At 40.7% G+C, this 22452-nt stretch overlaps 1 protein-coding gene across 1 annotated transcript in view; it reads right to left on the bottom strand.

Moving 5' to 3' along the window:
* The window catches only part of LOC128646933 (P2X purinoceptor 6-like), a 221872-nt gene that overhangs the window by 33284 nt on the left and 166136 nt on the right, over nt 1-22452 (bottom strand). The window contains exons 8-10 of the mRNA XM_053699742.1: nt 21763-21872; nt 21482-21575; nt 11208-11273 (exon numbers count right to left, since the gene is read on the bottom strand). Coding sequence (XP_053555717.1) covers nt 11208-11273; nt 21482-21575; nt 21763-21872 — 270 coding nt within the window. The remainder of the gene's footprint in view (nt 1-11207; nt 11274-21481; nt 21576-21762; nt 21873-22452) is intronic.

Raw genomic sequence — 22452 nt, 5'->3', positions numbered from 1 at the left:
TCTCTACACCTGGGATATGGATCGCTGATAGGTGGCAGGAGTGAGTCTCCGCCCAGCGAATTATCTTGGATACTTCTAACATCACTAGGGAGCTTCTGGTCCCCCCTTGATGATTGATGTAAGCCACAGTCGTGATGTTGTCCGACTGAAATCTGATGAACCTCAGTGTTGCCAACTGAGGCCAAGCTAGAAGAGCATTGAATATTGCTCTTAACTCCAGAATATTTATTGGGAGGAGTTTCTCCTCCTGAGTCCACGATCCCTGAGCTTTCAGGGAGTTTCAGACTGCACCCCAACCTAGAAGGCTGGCATCTGTTGTTACAATTGTCCAATCTGGCCTGTGAAAGGTCATACCCTTGGACAGATGGACCCGAGATAGCCACCAGAGAAGAGAATCTCTGGTCTCTTGATCCAGATTTAGTAGAGGGGACAAATCTGTGTAATCCCCATTCCACTGACTTAGCATGCATAATTGCAGCGGTCTGAGATGTAGGCGCGCAAATGGCACTATGTCCATCGCTGCTACCATTAAGCCGATCACTTCCATGCACTGAGCCACTGACGGGCGCGGAATGGAATGAAGAACACGGCAGGAATTTAGAAGCTTTGATAACCTGGACTCCGTCAGGTAAATTTTCATTTCTACAGAATCTATCAGAGTTCCTAGGAAGGACACTCTTGTGAGGGGTGATAGAGAACTCTTTTCCTCGTTCACTTTCCACCCATGCGACCTCAGAAATGCCAGTACTATGTGCGTATGAGATTTGGCAATTTGGAAATTTGACGCCTGTATCAGGATGTCGTCTAGATAAGGGGCCACTGATATGCCCCGTGGTCTTAGGACCGCCAGAAGGGACCCCAGAACCTTTGTAAAAATTCTTGGGGCTGTAGCTAACCCGAAGGGAAGAGCCACAAACTGGTAATGCCTGTCTAGAAAGGCAAACCTTAGGAACCGATGATGGTCTTTGTGAATCGGTATGTGAAGGTAAGCATCCTTCAAATCCACTGTGGTCATGAACTGACCCTCCTGGATCATAGGAAGGATGGTCCGAATAGTTTCCATTTTGAACGATGGAACTCTGAGGAACTTGTTTAAGATCTTTAGATCCAAAATTGGTCTGAAGGTTCCCTCTTTTTTGGGAACCACAAACAGATTTGAATAAAATCCCTGTCCCTGTTCCGTCTGTGGAACTGGATGGATCACTCCCATTACTAGGAGGTCTTGCACACAGCGTAAGAATGCCTCTTTCTTTATCTGGTTTACAGATAATCTCGAAAGCTGAAATCTCCCTTTTGGGGGGGAAGTTTTGAAGTCCAAAAGATATCCCTGAGATATGATCTCCAACGCCCAGGGATCCTGAACATCTCTTGCCCACGCCTGGGCGAAGAGAGAAAGTCTGCCCCTACTAGATCCGTTACTGGATAGGGGGCCATTCCTTCATGCTGTTTTAGAGGCAGCAGCAGGCTTTCTGGCCTGCTTGCCTTTGTTCCAAGCCTGGTTAGATTTCCAGGTCGGCTTGGATTGAGCAAAAGTTCCCTCTTGTTTTGAAGCAGAGGAAGTTGATGCTGCACTTGCCTTGTAGTTTCGAAAGGCACGAAAATTAGACTGTTTGGCCCTTGATTTGGCCCTGTCCTGAGGAAGGGTGTGACCCTTTCCTCCAGTAATGTCAGCAATAATTTCCTTCAAGCCAGGCCCGAATAGGGTCTGCCCCTTGAAAGGAATGTTAAGTAATTTAGACTTTGAAGTCACGTCAGCTGACCAGGATTTAAGCCATAACGCCCTACGCGCCTGGATGGCGAATTCAGAATTCTTAGCCATTAGTTTAGTCAAATGAACAATGGCATCAGAAACAAAAGAATTAGCTAGCTTAAGTGTTCTAAGCTTGTCAAGTATTTCAGTCAATGGAGTAGCTGTCTGAAAGGCCTCTTCCAGAGATTCAAACCAGAATGCCGCAGCAGCAGTGACAGGCGCAATGCATGCAAGGAGCTGCAGGATAAAACCTTGTTGAATAAACATTTTCTTAAGGTAACCTTCTAATTTTTTATCCATTGGATCTGAAAAAGCACAACTGTCCTCGACAGGGATAGTGGTACGCTTTGCTAAAGTAGAAACTGCTCCCTCCACCTTAGGGACCGTCTGCCATAGGTCCCATCTAAAACTGGGAGGGGGGGAAAATGGCACACTGGGTCTGTCCCACTCCTTATTAATCATTTCTGTAAACCTTTTAGGTATAGGAAAAACGTCAGTACACACCGGCACTGCATAGTATTTATCCAGTCTACACAATTTCTCTGGCACTGCAATTGTGTCACAGTCATTCAGAGCAGCTAAAACCTCTCCAAGCAACACCCGGAGGTTCTCAAGCTTAAATTTAAAAGTAGACATATCTGAATCAGGTTTCCCCGAGTCAGAGACGTCACCCACAGACTGAAGCTCTCCTTCCTCAGCTTCTGCATATTGTGACGCAGTATCAGACATGGGCCTTAAAACATCCGCACGCTCTGTATTACGCCTAACCCCAGAGCTATCGCGCTTGCCTCTATATACAGGCAGTCTGGCTAATACCGCTGACAGGGTATTATCCATGATCGCCGCCATGTCTTGTAAAGTAATCGCTATGGGCGTCTTTGATGTACTTGGCGCCATTCTAGCGTGAGTCCCTTGAGCGGGAGTCAAAGGATTTGACATGTGGGGGGAGTTAGTCGGCATAACTTCCCCCTCGTCAGAATCTTCTGGTGATATTTCTTTTAAAGATGAAGGCTGATCTTTATTATTTAAAGTGAAATCAATACATTTAGTACACATTCTCCTATGGGGTTCCACCATGGCTTTTAAACATAATGCACAAAGAGGTTCCTCTATGTCAGACATGCTTATACAGACTAGCAATGAGACTAGCAAGCTTGGAAAACACTTTAAATCAAGTTAACAAGCAAATATAAAAAACGTTACTGTGCCTTTAAGAGAAACAAATTTTGTCAAAATTTGAAATAACAGTGAAAAAAGGCAGTTTAACTAACAAAATTTTTACAGTGTATGTAACAAGTTAGCAGAGTATTGCACCCACTTGCAAATGGATGATTAACCCCTTAATACAAAATACGGATTGACAAATGAAAAACAAAGTTTTTTGATAGTCACAATAAATTGCCACAGCTCAACTGTGGCTTTACCTTCCTCAATAAACGACTTTTAAAGCCTTTTGAGCCCTTCAGAGATGTCCTATACCATGCAGGAAACTGCTGATGTCTCTGTCTGTAATTTTAAGTGCGCAACAAAGCGCTAAAATAGGCCCCTCCCACTCTTACTACTACAGTGGAAAGCCTCAGGAAACTGTTTCTAGGCAAAAATCAAGCCAGCCATGTGGAAAACACTAAGCCCCAATAAGTTTTATCACCAAAGCATATATAAAAACAATTAAACATGCCAGCAAACGTTTTATATTGCATAATTAGAAAAAGAGTCTATAGCTCTCACAGTAAGCCTGATACTAGTTGTTATTAAATCACTGTATTTAGGCTTAACTTACATTAATCCGGTATCAGCAGCCTTTTCTAGCAATTCCATCCCTAGAAAAAATTAAAACTGCACATACCTTATTGCAGGGTAACCTGCACGCTATTCTCCCTCTGAAGTTACCTCACCCCTCAGACATACGTGAGAACAGCAGTGGATCTTAGATACTTCTGCTAAGATCATAGAAAACGCAGGCAGATTCTTCTTCTAAATGCTGCCTGAGAGAAAATAGTACAACTCCGGTACTATTTAAAAACAATAAACTCTTGATTGAAGAAAAAACTAACTATATTACACCACTTTCCTCTTACTACCTCCTTCTATGTTGAGGGTTGCAAGAGAATAACTGTGTATGGCAGTTAGGGGAGGAGCTATGTAACAGCTCTGCTGTGGGTGATCCTCTTGCAACTTCCTGTTGGGAAGGAGAATATCCCACAAGTAATGGATGATCCGTGGACTGGATACACTTAACAAGAGAAAAAGCTATTTAACTTAAGGCAATACCCTACAAAAGGCCCTTTTAATGCCCCCCCCCCCCCCAAAAGACCCTTGATAGTTTTGGGGTGGGGGTTTGTATGGTGTTAGGGGGATTTGTATTTTTTTTTTTGGAGCAAAATAGCTGTTTATCTCAGGGCAATGCCCTACAAAAGGCCCTAGGTAGTTTATTCTAGATTAGGCTTTTTATTTTGGGATGTTTTTTTTTTTAAAAAGGGTATTAGAATAGGAATAATCTTTATTTTTTTTAGATTTTTTTTTTTGTAATGGTAGTTTTTTTGTTGTGATTTTAGTGGGGGGTTTTTTGTAATGTTAGGCTTTAGTGTAAGACAGGTTAGGTTTTATTTGACAGGTAAGTTTTATTTATTTTAACTAGGTAGTTAGTAAATAGTTAATAACTATTTACTAACTAGTCTACTGAGTTAAAATAAATACAAACTTGCCTGTGAAATAAAAATAAAACCTAAGCTAGCTACAATATAACTATTAGTTATATTGTAGCTAGCTTAGGTTTTATTTTACAGGTAAGTATTTAGTTTTAAATAGGTACTATTTAGTTAATAATTGTAACTTTAATTTAGATATATTTTAATTATGTTAAAGTTAGGGGATGTTAGGGTTAGGTTTTGGGGTAGGTGTAGGGGTTAATAGTTTAATTTAGGTTGTTGCGATGTGGAGGGCTGGCGGTTTAGGGGTTAATAGGTTTATTTAGTTAATAATTGTCATTTTTAATTTAGCTATATTTTAATTCTGTTAAAGTTAGGGGGTGTTAGGGTTAGGTTTAGGGGTAGGGGTTAATAGTTTAATTTAGGTTGTTGCGATGTGGGGGCTGGCGGTTTAGGGTTTAATACGTTTATTTAGTTAATAATTGTAATTTTAATTTATCTATATTTTAATTATGTTAAAGTTAGGGTTACTTTAGGGTTAGGTTTAGGGGTTAATATAGTTTAATTTAGGTTGTTGCCATGTGGGAGGCTGGCGGTTTAGGGGTTAATACGTTTATTTAGTTAATAATTGTAATTTTAATTTATATTTTAATTATGTTTAAGTTAGGGTTACGTTAGGGTTAGGTTTAGGGGTTAATATAGTTTAATTTAGGTTGTTGCGATGTGGGAGGCTGGCGGTTTAGGGTTTAATAGGTTTATTTAGTGGTAGTGATGTGGGAGGCCAGAGATTTAGGGGTCAATAAAAATATTTCGTTGCAGCAATGTTGGGGAGCGGCGAAATATGGAATAATAACTTTAATATAGTTGCGGCGATGTTGGGGAGCGGCGGAATAGGGGTTAATAACTTTAATATAGTTGCGGCGATGTTGGGGTGCTGCAAAATAGGGGTTAATAACTTTAGTATAGTGGCGGCGATATCGGGAGCGACAGATTAGGGGTTAATACCTTTATCTAGGTGGCAGCAATATCAGGAGCGGCAGATTAGGGGTAAATAACTGTAGGCAGGCGTCGGCGATGTCGGGGGCAGCAAATTAGGGGTGTTTAGACTCTGCGTTTATGTTAGGGTGTTAGGTTTAAACTGTATTTTCTTTTTCCCCATAGACATCAATGGGGCTGCGTTGTGGAGCTTTTGTTTCCGTGATCGCAGGTGTTAGACTTTTTTTTTGCAGGCTACTTTTGTGTGCGGTATGGAGCTCAACGCAGCCATATCGCCCACACAAGCCAGGTTTTTTAAACTTGTAATGGCAGTGCTATAGGTTAAATAACGCTACTTTTGTTGCGTTCTTTACTTTCCCTATAGCGCTCCAAACTCGTAATCTATGTGTCTGTGAGGTGTACTCCCTACTAACCTTCTGCGGACTTACAATCTTATTGGATCTGTGTTATTAAAGCATAAAAAAATATATAGACCGGACCACAACAAAGATGGCCGACAGAGTTACAAAAATCCATCACGGGGTAAGGGATAGAACAGACTACTGTGCATGCGTGACCTTTCCAATTAATATGTGGCACCGCTGTAATGCTCGTGGGATACTCCTCTATCAGAACGTACTCAGCCAGTAGTCTTGTTATCACGGTGGCGAGATGGAATGATAGGGAATATTCCAAAGCAGAGAAAGTTAGTAAGAGCGGCACACTACAGACAGGACAGTCCCCAGGGCAAGGCAAATCCTGTAATGGTCAGACAGGCAGGATTCGGCAACAATAAAGCAGTCCAAGGACAAACCAATAGAATGGTCAGACAGGCAGGGTTTGGCAACGGTAAAGCAGTCCAAGGGCACACCACTAGAATGGTCAGGCAGGCAGGGTTCGGCAACAAAGAGGCAATCCTGAATAACAGGGTTTAATAAGCAGAGTAGTCAGACAGGCAGGGTTCAGCAGCAATATATCAGTCCAGCAATTTAGGGGTTAAACAGGTAGAGTAGTCAGACAGGCAGTGTTCAGCAGCAACGTATTGATCCAGCAATTCAGGGGTATAGCAGGCAGAGTAGTCAGACAGGCAGGGTTCAAACACAGCAAGACAATAAGAAAAAATGCTCTATCACTCCCAGGAGTACACAAAGTAACACCTATACTTGGGCAGTGATAGATCGTTAGATAGAAGCTTACATAGGCGCAGGATTCACGCCACAGACGTCCGGACCGGCATCAGGAGAAGGGAGCGTGCGGCGATTACATCAGTGCTGCACGCATTCCAACCCAACACAGCCCCTGGCAACGAGCAGGGAAGGAGATACTGCACCCCTAGCAATGGCTAGAGCGGCATGGCGTGACAACCACACAGTTAGCCTTGGATACAATTGGATCAGATAGTCACGAATGCGCAGGAGCCACATGAATTAAAGTGAACCCTCTCATACCCTCAAACGGATTAGGATACAGATGAAGATACCAATGTGACTCAAAATATAGGACATGACTAAAACAAATATTGAACCAAAATACTCATACAGGAGCACGAGAGAATTTAGGTTGCATAAAATAATTAGTAAATTAATAGTGTTTATATCAGATGAGACCACTGATTCTACTTAGATCATATTTGGAGAATTATAAATATTTCATGCAGTAACTTTGCTGAATAAAGTAACTCTAGGTTATTTTTTATTAGCTCAAAGAGGAGGGTGTGAAGAAAATTATTTTATTGGCTGTTTTACTTTTCATTGTTGTTGCAAGTCTTAGCAAAAGTTACTTAGCTTTGCCACACAGCCTCTTTCAGAAGTATAGCAGTTTGTTTCTGGCTTAGTGGCCATGTTTAAGGTATTATTTACAATTGTATAGAGTAACTGTGAGTTATTATCTGTAGAAGTACAATAAATGTATTTAGTCTGTATTATATACCCACAATGTTTCCATGGGTTTAAATGACATAGGATAAGTTAAGGAATTAAAGGAAATTGTGATGCTTATAAAGAGAACAATTCTGTGGTGCATAATTGTGATTGTATCAGAGTGCATGTTTATCTTGTGACTTGAGTGTCTGTTGCTATGAGGATCCACCTGCTTTCCTTGCTATCCCATGAACAAACCATCATACATCCAGCATGTACCTGCAGATGGACACTTTCTCATGTGCAAAGCACCCTAAGTGCAAATGGACTATGATATTGAAGCAGAGTGTCTGAGGGAGGTGTAGCTCTAAGAGGACAAAGTTTTTTTAAAGTGATAAGGGGCCACCCAGAGATGTATGTGCTGTTCCTATGTTTATGCTTTACTGTGGGGAGTGTATAAGAGCAGGGTACTGTCAATGCTAATTGGGGATGCTAGCTATACAGGTTGAGAAACAAAGATGCAGTGCTGTTTGGGGGTAGATAGGCAGCTGGTTGGGTCTTTTTGTAGATAGAAGACCAGAAGTTTAGGGATTCTGAGAGGTAGACGTAGAGTATTAGAGAGACCATACTAATATGCAGTGATAACCTGCAGCTATTATAGCAATAAGTGTGTATAAATTTCTCAACAGTATTTTAATAGATTTGTTAATAGGTTTACACATTTTCTGTGACATTTATATAGCTGTTTTATTGTATATTATTCTGTTAGAATAAAAGGGGGCAATGTAAGAATATATAACCAATCTGCCTCCATCTTGTCATTTTTGCATTTTCTATCTTGTCATCATTTCTAAGCTAACACTGAACTATTGTTGTTCTCAATATATTTGCTTTTGCAACCGTAGTCTACTAACATTTGTTCTTGTGGAATAACTATGTTTGCTAGTATCAACATGGTCTCACTATATTTCTTGTTATCATATATCAAGGCTGAATGTCTACAGTTTTCTTGCCTTTTACATAAACAATTATTTGTCTCAAGTGTTGTTATTTTCCACTATGTTGTAGTATGTTGTAATAAGGGGGCGTGTATGAAGCCCCTTTGTGTCAATTGACAATGTATGTGATGTAAACTATATAACTGCATTGTAGGCGGTCAATAAACAGAGCAGTTGCTATACTTCATTTGTGTGGGCTGACAGTCTGTTCCAGAGATCTCGTATCAGGTATGAAATTCTGCTCCAGCTGAGGTTAGAATACTTGTTGGTGATATGTTGTATCCAGCCTCTGTAAGTTCCCCTAACACTGTCACAATGGACTGACTCTCCCACTTACAAAGATGGTCACTCCCTTGATCTGATCTTTAGCTATTGATGCACTATTTAAAACATCACAATCTCCCCTTTTCCTCTTTGTGACCATCATCTTCTCACTTGCAAAATCAAATCCCTCCCTACATCTCTCCCTCCTTCTACCCCTCACACCAAACTTCACAGAAGAATTATGTCATTAGATCAGCAACAGCTCGCTAGTTCTCTCGAACCTCTCCTCTCATCTATCTCCTCCTTTTCCTGCTCTGATTAATCTATCTGCCACTTTAATTGCATCCTTACATCAGTCCTTGACAATCTGGCCCTTCCTACCATAGCTCGGAAATCACACACTCATCCTCAGCCCTGGCATACTCCTCTGACACGGTACCTACGCAGATGTTCCTGTACTGCTGAGCGGCACTGGAGAAAATCTCAGAGTTGAGCTGACTTTCTTCACTACAAGTTCATCTTGAACTCCTACTATTCTGTCCTTAATCTTTATAAGCAACATTACTTCTTTACTCTTATAGCTACTCTTTCTTCAAACCCAAAATGTCTGTTCTCCACTTTCAATACTCTTCTACGCTCACCCCCACCTCCTAATACAACTTCCCTGTCAGCTCAATATTTTGCCCGCCACTTCAATAACAATATCTACTCCATCAGAAACAAAATCAGCTCTCAACATACTTCCAGTCTCTCACCCCCTCAAAAGCTCACAATCAACCAAAACTCACATAGCCATAGATTTAGTTCTTTCACCCCTGTTACTGAGGAAGAAGTTTATACTGTGCTGTCAACTCACTACCTGTCCCATCGACCCTATACCCGCACAGCTACTCCCCTCCCTCTCTTCTACCCTTACCCCTATACTCACACACTTTTTCAACCTCTCCCCCAGCACTGGAATATTTCCCTCATCTCTAAAACATGCACTGGTCACACCTCTCCTCAAAAAACCTTCTCTCGATCCACCCTCCTCACCCAACTACCGCCCTATTTCCCTACTCCTCCTTGCCTCAAAGCGTCTTGAAAAGCTAGTATATGCATGCCTATCCAATTTCCTTACATTAAACTCCCTCCTTGACCCACTGCAATCTGGAATTCGCCCCCATCACTACACAGAGACAGCAATTGTTAAGGTTACCAATGACCTACTTACAGCAAAATCCAAAGGCCACTTCTCTCTGCTTATCCTCCTTAATCTGTCTGCAGCCTTTGATACTGTTGACTACCCTCTTTTGCTCCAAACCCTTCAATCCTTCGGCATTTGTGACACAGCCCTCTCGTGGTTCTCTTCCTACCTGTCTAACCGTAACTTTAGTGTAGCCTTCTCTGGGGCTTCCTCTGCCACGTTATCACTTTCTGTTGGGGTACTGCAAGGCTCTGTCCTTGGCCCCCTTCTCTTCTCAATCTACACATCATCACTAGGTTCCCTAATAAAGTCCCACGGGTTTCAATATCATTTGTATGAGCTCCTTATTTTCCCCCCTTCTTCCAAAATCTCCACCCCCCATCTCTCTATAACTGTTGACAACTCTATCATTACTCTTACCAAGCAAGCCCGATTTCTTGGGGTCACATCTGACTAAAATATTTCTTTCACTCCTCACATTCAGTCCTTGGCTAAATCCTGCCGCTTCCACCTTAAAAACATCTCTAAAATTAGGCATTTCCTTACACAAGACACAACCAAGATTTGAATCCACTCTTTCATCCTTTTCCGCCTCAACTATTGCAACTCCATCCTCTTTGGTCTCCCTAGCTGCCTCCTAGCTCCTTTACAATCCATAATGAATGCCTCTGCCAGGCTCATCTTTCTTACACGTCGCTCTTCATTTGCTCCACCTCTCAGCCAACCCCTTCACTGGCTTCCTCTTGCCTCCAGGATTAAACACAAAATTCTGACAGCACTGCCCTCCCCCTATATTTAAGACCTTGTCTCCAGATACTCTCCCTCCAGTCCCCTTCGCTCTGCTCACAACCTCCTACTCTCCTCCTCTCTTATTACCTCCTCACATTCCCATTTACAGGACTTCTCCAGACTGGCTCTCACCTTGTGGAACTCTCTGCCTTGCTCCACAAGACTCTCTCCTAGTTTTGAAAGCTTCAAGCGCTCCCTAAAGACTCTACTGTTCAGTGATGCATACAACCTACACTAACCTTTCCTTATACCAGTTCCTCTCCACTATTGCTATCCTCTTGAACCCCCTTAGCATGTAAGCCTAAGAGCCCAACTGTTTGCAGATCACCTTCATAAGAGCTGACTACAAAACTGTGACTCTCGACATGTCCCTCTACCCATTTGATCCCTATAAATGTTATAAATGTTATCTTGTATACCGCCTATGTTTATAGTGCTGTGGAATATAAATCCTCATTGTACTCTGTGAATGCTTTTACAATTGAATCTTTATCTGTATAGGTTTTCTCATTTACCTTAATATCCCCTAAAGGTTTTTTACTTTTTCTGTTATTTAACTAAAAAAGCTAGTATCTTGCCAGTTTTGTTCCCAAATTTAAAGAGGTGTCCTGCTTTCCTAAAAAGAGAAAAAATTACCTGTTGTTAACAAGTCTTTGACAAAGGGATTTTCATAGAAAATAAAAAAAATATTCTATTTCTGCTCTAGGTTTAGAAAAGACAATGGTTTTTGTTACTTACTGCACCAAAGAATGCACACCCAGTCCCCAGGCTTACAGCAGTCGGGATTATACCAAATCTTCGTGCCTGGATGTTAAACACAGAAATTACTGAAATGATGTGATACTTAAAAGGCGCAGCATATAGATCTCAGTGAGCAACTATTGATAATGACAAAACCACAACATACAACAGTCCTATCTTCATCATAAGCAGAGGGTCAGCCATCACACTTAAGTTATACAAATAAGTTGAGCAGCTCAAGCACCACAGCAGTTCTAAAGTCAAAGTGACAGCTATAACTTTTATAGGAACTGATACAATATAATAGTGATTTCCACTGTAATTAACCCTAACTACTACTACCGTGGCTCACAAGGTTCATAGTAAACGACAGCTGTATCCCTGTCCCAGAGAAAATCACCCTAACCATAACAGTACTTTTCCTAGTATATGATTCCTCTATCTAAATAATCCCTTTTACCTACAAGATAATCCCCTTTTGCCTCAATAAGATCTCTGCTACTGCTATAATTTGTTAATTGGTGGATTCATTTACTGTGATGTCGAGTCATTTGGAAAGGGGAAGTGGGGGTTTGCAGAGTAGGATGGTGTTGGAGTTGGGTCAGAGTAACTTAGGGTAAATTAAACTGGGAAAGGTTTGCTTAGCATGGATAGGGATAATTGTGTTTGTGAGGTCATGGGTTACATTTTATTGTATTATAAAGGATGGGCCAAAAGCACACTGGAAGCTGGTTGTAAGTAATTGATATTATTTAGTTAACCCCATATAGGGCTAGATTACGAGTGGAGCTCAATTTTGTGCTTGCGTTCAAGTATTACATCCACCAGACATACGTTTTTTGGGCTAAGCAGTTCGCGCTCGTATTACGAGTTGAAAGTAAAAGGTTTACGCTCCAGCACAAACATATTTGCGATAAAAGATAGACTACAAGAAGTTGCAAATGCATAATCACATTCCCCCACAGACTTTAACGGAGCCGCTATTTAAAAAAAAAAAAAAAAAAGATTATTTAAAATTGCAAATACAGAATCTTATATGGCATAATGTACATTCTAATGTTCTGAACATAGCAGAAAATGTTCTATATTTTGTTAAATATATATTCATATCTATATATAATTGATTATATATAGGTATAGATATATACAGCTACATTTAGGAATATCTATTTAACAATACTTAGAACATATTCCCCTATGTGCAGAACATGTGAATGCACAATATGCACAGTATTTACAGCAAATACACTAACTACAACACTAACTTTACAACACTTTATTAAATATGAATATTGCATAGATATGATTTTTCATTTAGCTACTTGACTACATAGGGCTTCAATGCATATATGTATATATATATGTTTTTATGTGTTTATATGTGTAAATACATATCTAAACATATAAATACATATGTACATACATATACATATTTAGATATGTGTATGTATGTATCTCTATGTTAAAGTCCTTTGCATGCTTTTGAGCCCTTATCATTTTTTAATGCAATTTTGTTTTGCAATAATTTTTATTAGACATTGTTAATATGAGTGTAATTGTACTGTTAAATGTATTTTTTTATGTGTTTTGTGCAACTTTCTTGTCTTGTGCATGTCACGCTGCACGCTCTGTTCAGGTTTTATTCGCCCTTCCTCTTCTCCTGCCAGGGCTGGCTTCTTTTTTGTCAGTAAAAAGGATGGAGGACTCAGACCCTGTATCGACTACAGAGCCCTAAACAACATTACTATCAAGAATCATTATCCTATTTCTTTGATCAATGAACTATATGATTCGCTCCAAAAAGCTTGCTACTTTACAAAGTTGGACCTACGTGGGGCGTACAATCTCATTCGTATCTTCCCTGGATATGAGTGGAAGACTGTCTTCAACACAAGATCAGGGCATTACGAATACCTTGTGATACCTTTTGGACTGTGTAATGCCCCTGCTGTCTTCCAAGCATTTGTCAATGATGTCTTCCGTGACCTCCTTAATCGTACTGTCATCGTCTATCTGGATAACATCCTTATACTCTCCTTCACCCTTGAGGAGCATCATGAGCATGGAAAATAGGTACTTCTTTGCCTAAGAAACAATTCTCTGGTAGCCAAACTGGAGAAATGTGAGTTTGATCAAGTCAAGATCCAGTTCCTTGGCTATGTCATCTCGAAGGAAGGTTTTGCCATGGATGCTACTAAGTTAACCGCAGTTATGGAATGGCCTCAACCCACCTCATTAAAGGAACTACAGAGATTATTGGGGTTCTCCAACTATTATTGCAAGTTTATAAAGAACTTCTCCCAAATAGTTGCTCCCTGTCACTGAGCTGACTAAATGAAACAGAGACTGCAAGAATTGGCGTCCAGTAACTCTGGATGCTTTCTCTCATCTGAAAAAAGGTCTTTTATTCTGCTCTTGTGCTCCACTACCCTGATCCTGACCTGCAGTTCACTTAAGAGATTGATGCCTCTGAGATAGGAGCTGATGCGGTCTTAACCCAAAGGGACCCTTTAACCTCCAAGTTGCACCCTGTAGCCTTTTTCTATAAACGGTTCACACCTGCAGAAAGGAATTACGAAGTTGATAATTGTGAACTCTTAGCCATCAAGATGGCCCTTACTGAATAGCATCATTGGCTAGAAGGTACCGCCAACCCCATACTGATTCTAACCGACCACAAGAATCTGAAGTAACTAGAGACTGCTCATCGACTCAATCCTCGACAGGCCAGGTGGGCCTTGTTCTTTTTCGCGTTTTAACTTTAGAGTCTCTTATCTTCCTGGGACCAAGAACAAAAAGTCTGATGCTCTCTCCCATCAGTTTCTCATTCTAATGACTCTTCTGAAGCACCTATCGAAAACATCATCCCTCCGTCCTGTGTGCTTGCTCAGCTTAATACCTCTCTTCTTCAAAGACTGCAACGTGCCCAGTCTAGAAAACCTCCTGAAGCCCCTCCGGTTCCTGATATCTTCATTGCACCTTCGAAAACTTCGCACTTCTATGATATCCTGGGCTCATGACAGCAAACTATTAGCACATCCTAGTTTGACAAGAACCTTTAAACTTCTTTCTCGACACGTTTGGTGGCCTACTATGAAGTCTGACTCTCAGGATTATGTTAAGGCCTGTCAAACTTGTGCTGCTAATAAGACTCCCCGATCCTTGCCCCATGGCCTACTCCAACCATTGTCTACTCCCAAACAACCCTGGACACACATAGCAATGGATTGTGTTGTGGACCTCCCTCCTTCTGACCATCATATGGATATCTGGGTTGTGGTGGATCGATTTTCCAGACTTGCTCATTTCATACCCTTGACCAAAATGCCGCCTGCCCAAGAGTTATCAACTCTCTTTCTGTTACATGTGGTACGACTTCCTGGAATTCCTGTGAATATTGTTTCTGACAGAGGCCCTCAATTCATCTCCTTTTGGAGAGCTTTTTGCAAGTTGATTGGAACCACTGTTTAATTATCCTCTGGTTACCATTCCCAAACTAATGGGTTAACGGAGAGAAAGAATCAAGACCTCAAGACTTATCTCAGAACCTATGTCAATTCTCTACATACCAGTTGGTTTGGATTATTGCCACTAGCCGAACTGGCAAAGAACAATCACTGGCACTCTTCTCTACAATGTTCTCCATTTGAAGCCCCTGCAGGTTATCAACCTTGTCTCTGTCCCCTTTCTGCTCATCCTACGGGGTTTCTGCTGCAGAGTGTTGCATCACTGACCTCACTACTCATTGGCAATGTATTCACTCTCAGTTACGTTCAGCTGTCTCCAGATACAAGAGGTTTGCCGATCATCATCGAGCTACTGTTCGTGCCTTTTCAGTAGGTGAACGCTTCTAGGTCTCCACCCGACATGTTCGTTTACGTCAACCCTGTCATAAATTAGGGCCTAGGTATATCGGCCCATACAAGATCCTAGACTCCAGGAACAGGCAACTTCAATACCTTGTGCATTGGAAGTGTTAATCTGTGGCGGATAGTTCCTGGATTCCAGCCCGTGATGTGCACGCTCCATCCTTGGTCTCCAGGTTTCACTCTGCTCATCCCTCCAGGCCATGTTAGGGTCCCGGAGGTACCCTTTGAGAAGGGGGCTCTGTCACGCCGCACACTCCATTCCTTGTGGCCATTGCCACAGACGTAAGTGGCTGTTCTTGGTTGCCATGGATGCGGCAGTGCTCTGGGCGCACTTGCCGTAATGTCATCCCTCTGAGCCTCCTGGAACTGTATCTTGGTGCTAACCTAGGGCTATGTAAGTAACTCTGTTCCTTACTTACATCGCCCAAGTATAGATTTTACTGTGTGTGCTCCTAGGTGCTGTATTTCTTGTATTGCTGGATTGCCTAATTGTTACTGAACTCTGCCTGGCTGACTACTCTGCCTGTTTAACCCCTCACCTGCTGGATTGCCTAATTGTTACTGGACTCTGCCTGTCTGACCACTCTACCTGTTTAACCCCTCAATTGCTGGATTGCCTAATTGTTACTGAACTCTGTCTGTCTTACCACTCTGCCTGTTTAACCCTTGAATTGCTGGATTGCCTAATTGTAACTGAACTCTGCCTGTCTGACCACTCTGCTTGTTTAACCCCTGAACTGCCGGATTGCCATACTGCTGCTGAACTCTGCTTGCCTCTGACGACTTTTCTGATTAACCCCTCTGCTTGCCTGACTACTCTCCAGTTATTACCTATAGTTCCGAGAAGGATTACCCCTCTAATGTGAGTACTGTTACTCACATTACTTGTCTATTCTCTTGTTCCAGGATATTTCCTTATCCTTCCACTTGACGCCAGGATAAGAAGAATACTGGCCAAGTTTGGTCTGATAGGGAAATATCCCACAAGCATTACAGTGTAACAGTTAACCAGAGCTTTTAAGTCATAATTGCATCTGCACTTGCAAGTCCGCATTTACTTTAAACTCATAATACGAGTGGTATTTTACAGGCACGCAAGCGGGAGCAAAAACTCGATAACGCTAGGGCGCAACAGTTAGTGCACCACTAGTAATCTAGCCCATAGTGTACTGTAACTAAATAACAGCTGTCTGCTAGTACCAACTTTGCAATAAAATTTGCCATTTTTGTTTATAAATCCCACTTTTTCTGTAGTGTAGCTGACCCCCCCCCCCCATACCCTATCCCCTCCCAGATCCCTTTCCCAACATTATTTCCCCCCTCCCTCTCCTACTTTTCTCTCCCACCCACCACTTCTTGGTTAGTAATCGCGCGCGCTCTCGCACGACCCGCGTGCACCCGCAAGTCATTTCCCACTACTGGCCAGAAGTTCTCCAGTGACTCCCACCCAACGATCGGCACCATCGTTGGCCAATTTAGAGAGGGCCACAGAATGGCTCTCTCTGCATCGGTGGGTAAAAAAAGGTATTGCAGTGATGCCTCAATATCGAGGCATCACTGCAATACCTTGAAAGTGGCTGGAAGCGATCACGATCACTTCCACCACTTGAAACCCCTAAGGACATACAAGGTACGTCCTTGGTCGTTAAGTGACAGTTTTTGTAGGATGTACCCTGTACGTCCTTGATCCTTAAGGGGTTAAGAGAAATGTACCTATTCTTATGGGTGATAAACAACTAAGACGAACAGTGGCATATGGCTGTAGATATGTATATAAGAAAAATCTGACTCTGGGCAATTTATTGTCCCCAAACCTTTTAAAAACCAAACGTACGCTTATGGTTGCATTTCAATGGTACTTTCCAATGTGGGAGAAAAACATGCAAGTCCTGTGTTCACATTCGTGTGAACAATTGCTTTAGGTCAGCTGGGACAGAAGTGTCCTTTGAGAACAAGGGTTGTATCAACTGTAGGAGTACATTTGCTATCTATGTCATTGAATGCAGCTTATGTTCTCGCCAGTACATAGGTAGAACGACACGTGAGGTTGGCACACTTACAAAGGAACATTTGTCTTATATATCGGGTGACAATGCATGCTCTGATTTGTCTAAACATTTCATTGAGATCCATAATATCAATGTTACATCTTTTAAGTGGAAAGCAACTGAGCAGATAAAAAGGCCCCCAAGAGTTGGTGAGAAGTTTAAGATTTTGTGTATACAAGAAATCTATTGGATACATAAACTTTATACTTTGGTGCCTAAAGGTTTTAACAATTTCTGGGAGTGAAACACAATAAAAAGCTTGATACTGCATACTTAGATAAATAGTTGCTTATTTTTGTATGTGCCTAATTTAATTTGTATCATTTGGTTTTCCATCACTGCATATATTTATTTATTTATTCATTCATATATAAGTGTTTAATAATGTGCCTTTGCTTGTATTAAGTCAGATTGTATGCTGTACATGTATTTATTTGTATTTAGTCAAATTAGACGTTGTATATGTATTTGCACACATTTATGTTCATCTGCTAATTCTAATAACATCTATTTTAACATCAACGCTAGCAGGGGGTGTCAATTAACCCGATCACATTCGATCGTGCTGATTGCTGTCGGTCACCTCAGAGGTTAAGGAGCAGCGGTCTTAGGACCGCTGCTTCTTAACTTCCGCTTCAGGCGGAACTGAAGCAGAGTGGGTCGGAAGCAGCATCCGCTGCTTCATAAGTCGATCCCTATGAGTACGGTCGGAAGACCGAAACCAGTCAGAATTTTTATTTCTCTTTTTTGACCCTTTATATTCTTTTATGTTTTATAACTAATACATTTTTGCAGTTTTAAGTCTTATACACTTTCCTCATGTTTTCCTTTGAAATATATTTAAATATATACGATTATATTTTTTTTTTTTAAATTCTTTTTTATTAAAGAGAATTCAGGCATACAACATGTAAACAGTTACATAAAGGTAATTCAGAATTGTATATAATTGTACAGTGTCACATTCAATGCATTTACAATAAAATAGAATAATAGATATGACTATCTTCTAGAATATAACAGAATGCACATTACTGGTCTGATTCATAGATATGTATGGACAAATTTCCCTAGCGCGTGCTAGATTGTATTAAGATTTGGAAACATAAGATGGTACATTCAGTAGAAGTGAGATCTTTATTTCTTCACATTTACCCTGGCGTTCTCATTGCCTGTTACCCAAATTCTCTTAACTTTAACTTTATTAAACTTAAGCTAAACAAAACATAAAAAAAAAAAAAAAACAACACACACTAAATCCTCAACAGATCCAATGAATTCAGAGGTATATAGTCCCTCCCTAGATATGAAGGAGAAATATCAATATATGTTGTTCAGTATTATAGTATGAGCAAGCCTACGCATTCAATTAAGCAATACATATGCTGAAGTATAGCTGAGAGGGGTAGTATTAAAGAGGCAGATCTGATTTAACTATTGTATTGTACTGAAGTGTTATTCATTTGGATGTTAAGTGTGAATGTCCAGTCTAATTAAAATGAGGGAAACTATATGGGTTGGTGTTAAAATAAGAGCTCTAGGAAAGCTGATTTTCATAACTGCAATATAGTCTAGTAGGTACCTATCATTTTCAATATAATTATCTTACTGCAGTATGTCAGCCCAAAGCGTGTCAGACTGGACAAGGAATTTATCCTAACATATCAAACATACTTTTGTGGAGCTATATTTGATTTTGATCAAAAGCAAGTATAGGCATATGTCTGTCTCCGTATAGAGTTATAGGAAGGGAAGTATGAGGTGCAGCTCTAAGCAGTAACCTGTAACTTAGGCAGCCTGTGGTGCATCAGTTTTTATATGGAGAGCTGTGAGAAATCCAATTAGCATATCGTGTGCCTCAATAATAGATACTAAACTAGTAAGTGGAATGTAATTAGCAGCATACTAACGCAAACATAAATACCATCAAAAAAAACTACAGCACCTAAGAATTGGTTTAAGGGGGAGCTTGGATGATCTTGTATGTAGGAGACTGGGTATTGAAAACACTTATAGGCAGCGTGTGCTTCAAAATCCATCTACGTTTTCTAGATATTATACATAAATAAAAACAGAATAGAACAATAATCATGGCCAACAGGGCCAGCAATAAGAGCCAATGTAAGACAGTAACAGTGTAATGCGGTGGATCTGCAGGCTGGCATCCAATCAGCTATTATGATACAAGTCCATCTTGTTTCAAAGGGCAGCGGATTAAAGGTTCACTGCAGATACGGCAACTACCGCACAGCCACAGTCCCATAAAAGATTGGATGCCCACATGCCTCCCGGAGATGAGCACTGCAAACGGCCTTATTATATCTTAGTGAATGGTTTGCATCATAGATGCAGTTCAAAGTGCTTGTATTATTCAGAGCTCAGATCAGCCGATAATTCCAAAGCCATAGGAGACAGCCTGAAGAGGATCCATAGGTATTATCCCACTCCCTCCCTGGACAGAGCCAACGGCTCATAATATGGGTCTGGCAGCCATCTTAGTTGTGATATTTGGAGGGTGCGTTCAACTGTGCCATGCTCACAGAGGCAGAATGTAGACAGGAATGTATCGCCGGCATACCTTGCCATCCCAGCTGATATGTTAGAGGAAGGTATCTTCATGATAGTAGTTTCGTACAGCAAAGTATCAGTGGGGCACTCTCTGATCGCAGAGGCCATCTGCGTAACATGTTCAGAGGAGAATTTCCTTAGCGGGGTAAATATAGATAATGTCCCGGTATTATGGTTCTCTCCATGCCGGGTAAGAATAGAATGCTCCAACGGAGTGGAATCCCCAGCACTTCTATCAAGGCCACACTCCGTCTCAGTAAATGAGTACAAAGGAGACAGATCTTCCTCGTCTTGGCATGTCTGCGAGTGGTCCGAGATAGGAACGTGCGAGTCGTCTGTTATGATAGATCCGTGTGGATGAATGCGAGGTGAGTCATACAGAGTGCATGCTGGAGAGGAGGTTTTCAAGTTTGATGGCTCACTGTTTATAAGATGAGGCTTTGCCGCAGAATGTACCGCCTCACATAGTCCTTCACAGCTCATAAGTAGGCGATCTAATGCAGGCAGGAAAGCCTTAAGTATCTGCAACGCCACCTCCTCCTCCAGTTCCATTGCGCCAGAAAAAATAGCGGGCATGCAGTTAGTACAGTCTATTTCACCGGTTCCAATTGCTGGTATGCGCACGTCCATGTGCTGATGAACCGGCGGTGGGGGCGAGATGACTGTCGCCTGTGCGAGAAGTGCCGGGCACCCTGTGTGCCAAGGCTAAAGTGCACTCGGGCTATGTGAAAGTCTTTAAAAGACAAAAAGAGCAGGTTTTAATCCACAATAATTCCCAATAATAGAGCATTAATTCCGGAGCTCCTAACTTCAGCTGCCTGCTCCTTGGCCCGCCCACCGGAAGTCCTCATATATGATTATTTTTTGTAAAATATATATCTATCCCTATATAAATATATAGATATAAATAAATATATATATATAAATATTTATAAATAAAAAAATTCTTATAAGCGAAAAATATAGTTTGTGTTAATGAGTGTTTGTATGTAACTTTGTATGTATCTGTGTGGTCATTAACTTCAATAAAAATCCACTAAAAGTTGTCTCAAAATGCTGGAAATCCAAAATTGGGGAAAGTATTGTATAAAATATATACCTGCATTATTATTTATTTAAAAATAAAAATGTATGAGCCCCATGAGCTGTCAATGGAACATAATTAATTTAATAACAATTTATTAAAAAAGGAGGGGTTTTTGACCCCACAGAAGGAATTAGTGAGTGGTTAAGGTAGTGTGAGGTGTAAGATATAAGGGAGGGGTGTGGCGGAAGCTTCTTTATGTGTTCTTGCATCGAGCTGTGGCAGAATGCTTGTCTTTGGTGGAGTTTCAGACAATTACTGAGGTGGTTCCTCCCTAACAGGCAGGAAAGAAAATGTGGGGAATGTGCCTGGTGAGTATGCCAATGGAAGGCATATTTGGGGACAAGCATTTTTATGGGCTGTATTAGTGGTTAATAATTTAAAGTTTTTAAAATGTTAGATTTGTTTGTTAATAAATATTGGCTGCAGCCTTTTCACCCCAATGTTACTGTGTCATGTATATTATTAGAGCGGACTGTATCCTAGTGAGGGGATCAAAAGTATTTTAATATTTTGCATGCATGGAAGTGGGAAAGCAAGGCATTCTCCATCTCATTTATAGCCAGCCATTCCTATAGCAATGGTTTGTAAATAAGGTTTCACTTAGTTATAATTAACATTTGGAATTGAAAATGAAAATGTCAGCATGATAACCCCCTTTTGACAACAATGCTCTTTAAAGTATAAAAAGAAAATACATACCTCACCAGTCACAGATATATCAAATCGTATCCCATAAAGCTTGAGAAGGTCTCTGTATTCATTTCTCTCTTTGTCCCAGTAATACGATGCAATTCTGCAGGGACGGAACTGGATGTTTTACAACATAATACACAAAAAACAATATGTCTCTATTGAGACTGTGTAACCATAAACTATATAAGCACCTCCATAAATTGTGCGGTCTACAGACAGCAGACCTATTAATCTCTGTGCTTTTAAAACCATTTAAAGGTTCAAGCCTGAAACAAATACATACTAACCTAAAATTATTGTTCTTATCTTGTAGTCTAAAGGAATAATGTGGTGTGCATTCAAATGCAGGTTGATCCAGATCACATTTCCACTCAATATCAGCTGCAACAACTCCTCCCTGAAAAAAAACCAAAAAAACAAAATCAGTAATGTGCATTTTAATGAATACTGGTAGCTATGGTTGAAGATGGAAAAGGAAATATACAGCAATTTAATTATTCCACTTATGAAATATTCTTCTTGGTATATCTTCATAAAAAAATGTAAATTAAGTTTCTCTCTAAATTACAGACATTGAAAGGTGTGTAGTTCATAAAAAGCCAGAGACACATTGCACTCCTGCTCGCGCTTTTACCCTGCTAGACTTGTATCAGATCGGATAGAGCATGTATTATTATTATCGGTTATTTGTAGAGCGCCAACAGATTCCGCAGAGCTAATGTATTACAAGTTGAAAGTAAATGTTTTTGCTCATGCACTAACCTGACGCACGCAAAAAGACGAAATTCGAATATCATGTCCGCGTTAACATAGTCCCCCATAGACTTTAATGGAGTGCAAAAAGTTGAAAAAAAATAACTAAAACCTATCAAGTCGCGCATACCCGATTGCGTTTTCTCAAGTTGTGCAAACTCGACATGACATATTAATATTTAACATTCTAATGTTCTTCACATAGAAGAATATGTTCTATTTAT

Source organism: Bombina bombina, chromosome 2, assembly GCF_027579735.1.
Source record: "Bombina bombina isolate aBomBom1 chromosome 2, aBomBom1.pri, whole genome shotgun sequence".
NCBI lineage: Eukaryota > Metazoa > Chordata > Amphibia > Anura > Bombinatoridae > Bombina > Bombina bombina.
Note: the sequence above shows the minus strand (reverse complement) of the source record. Positions and strands in the feature narration are given on the sequence as shown.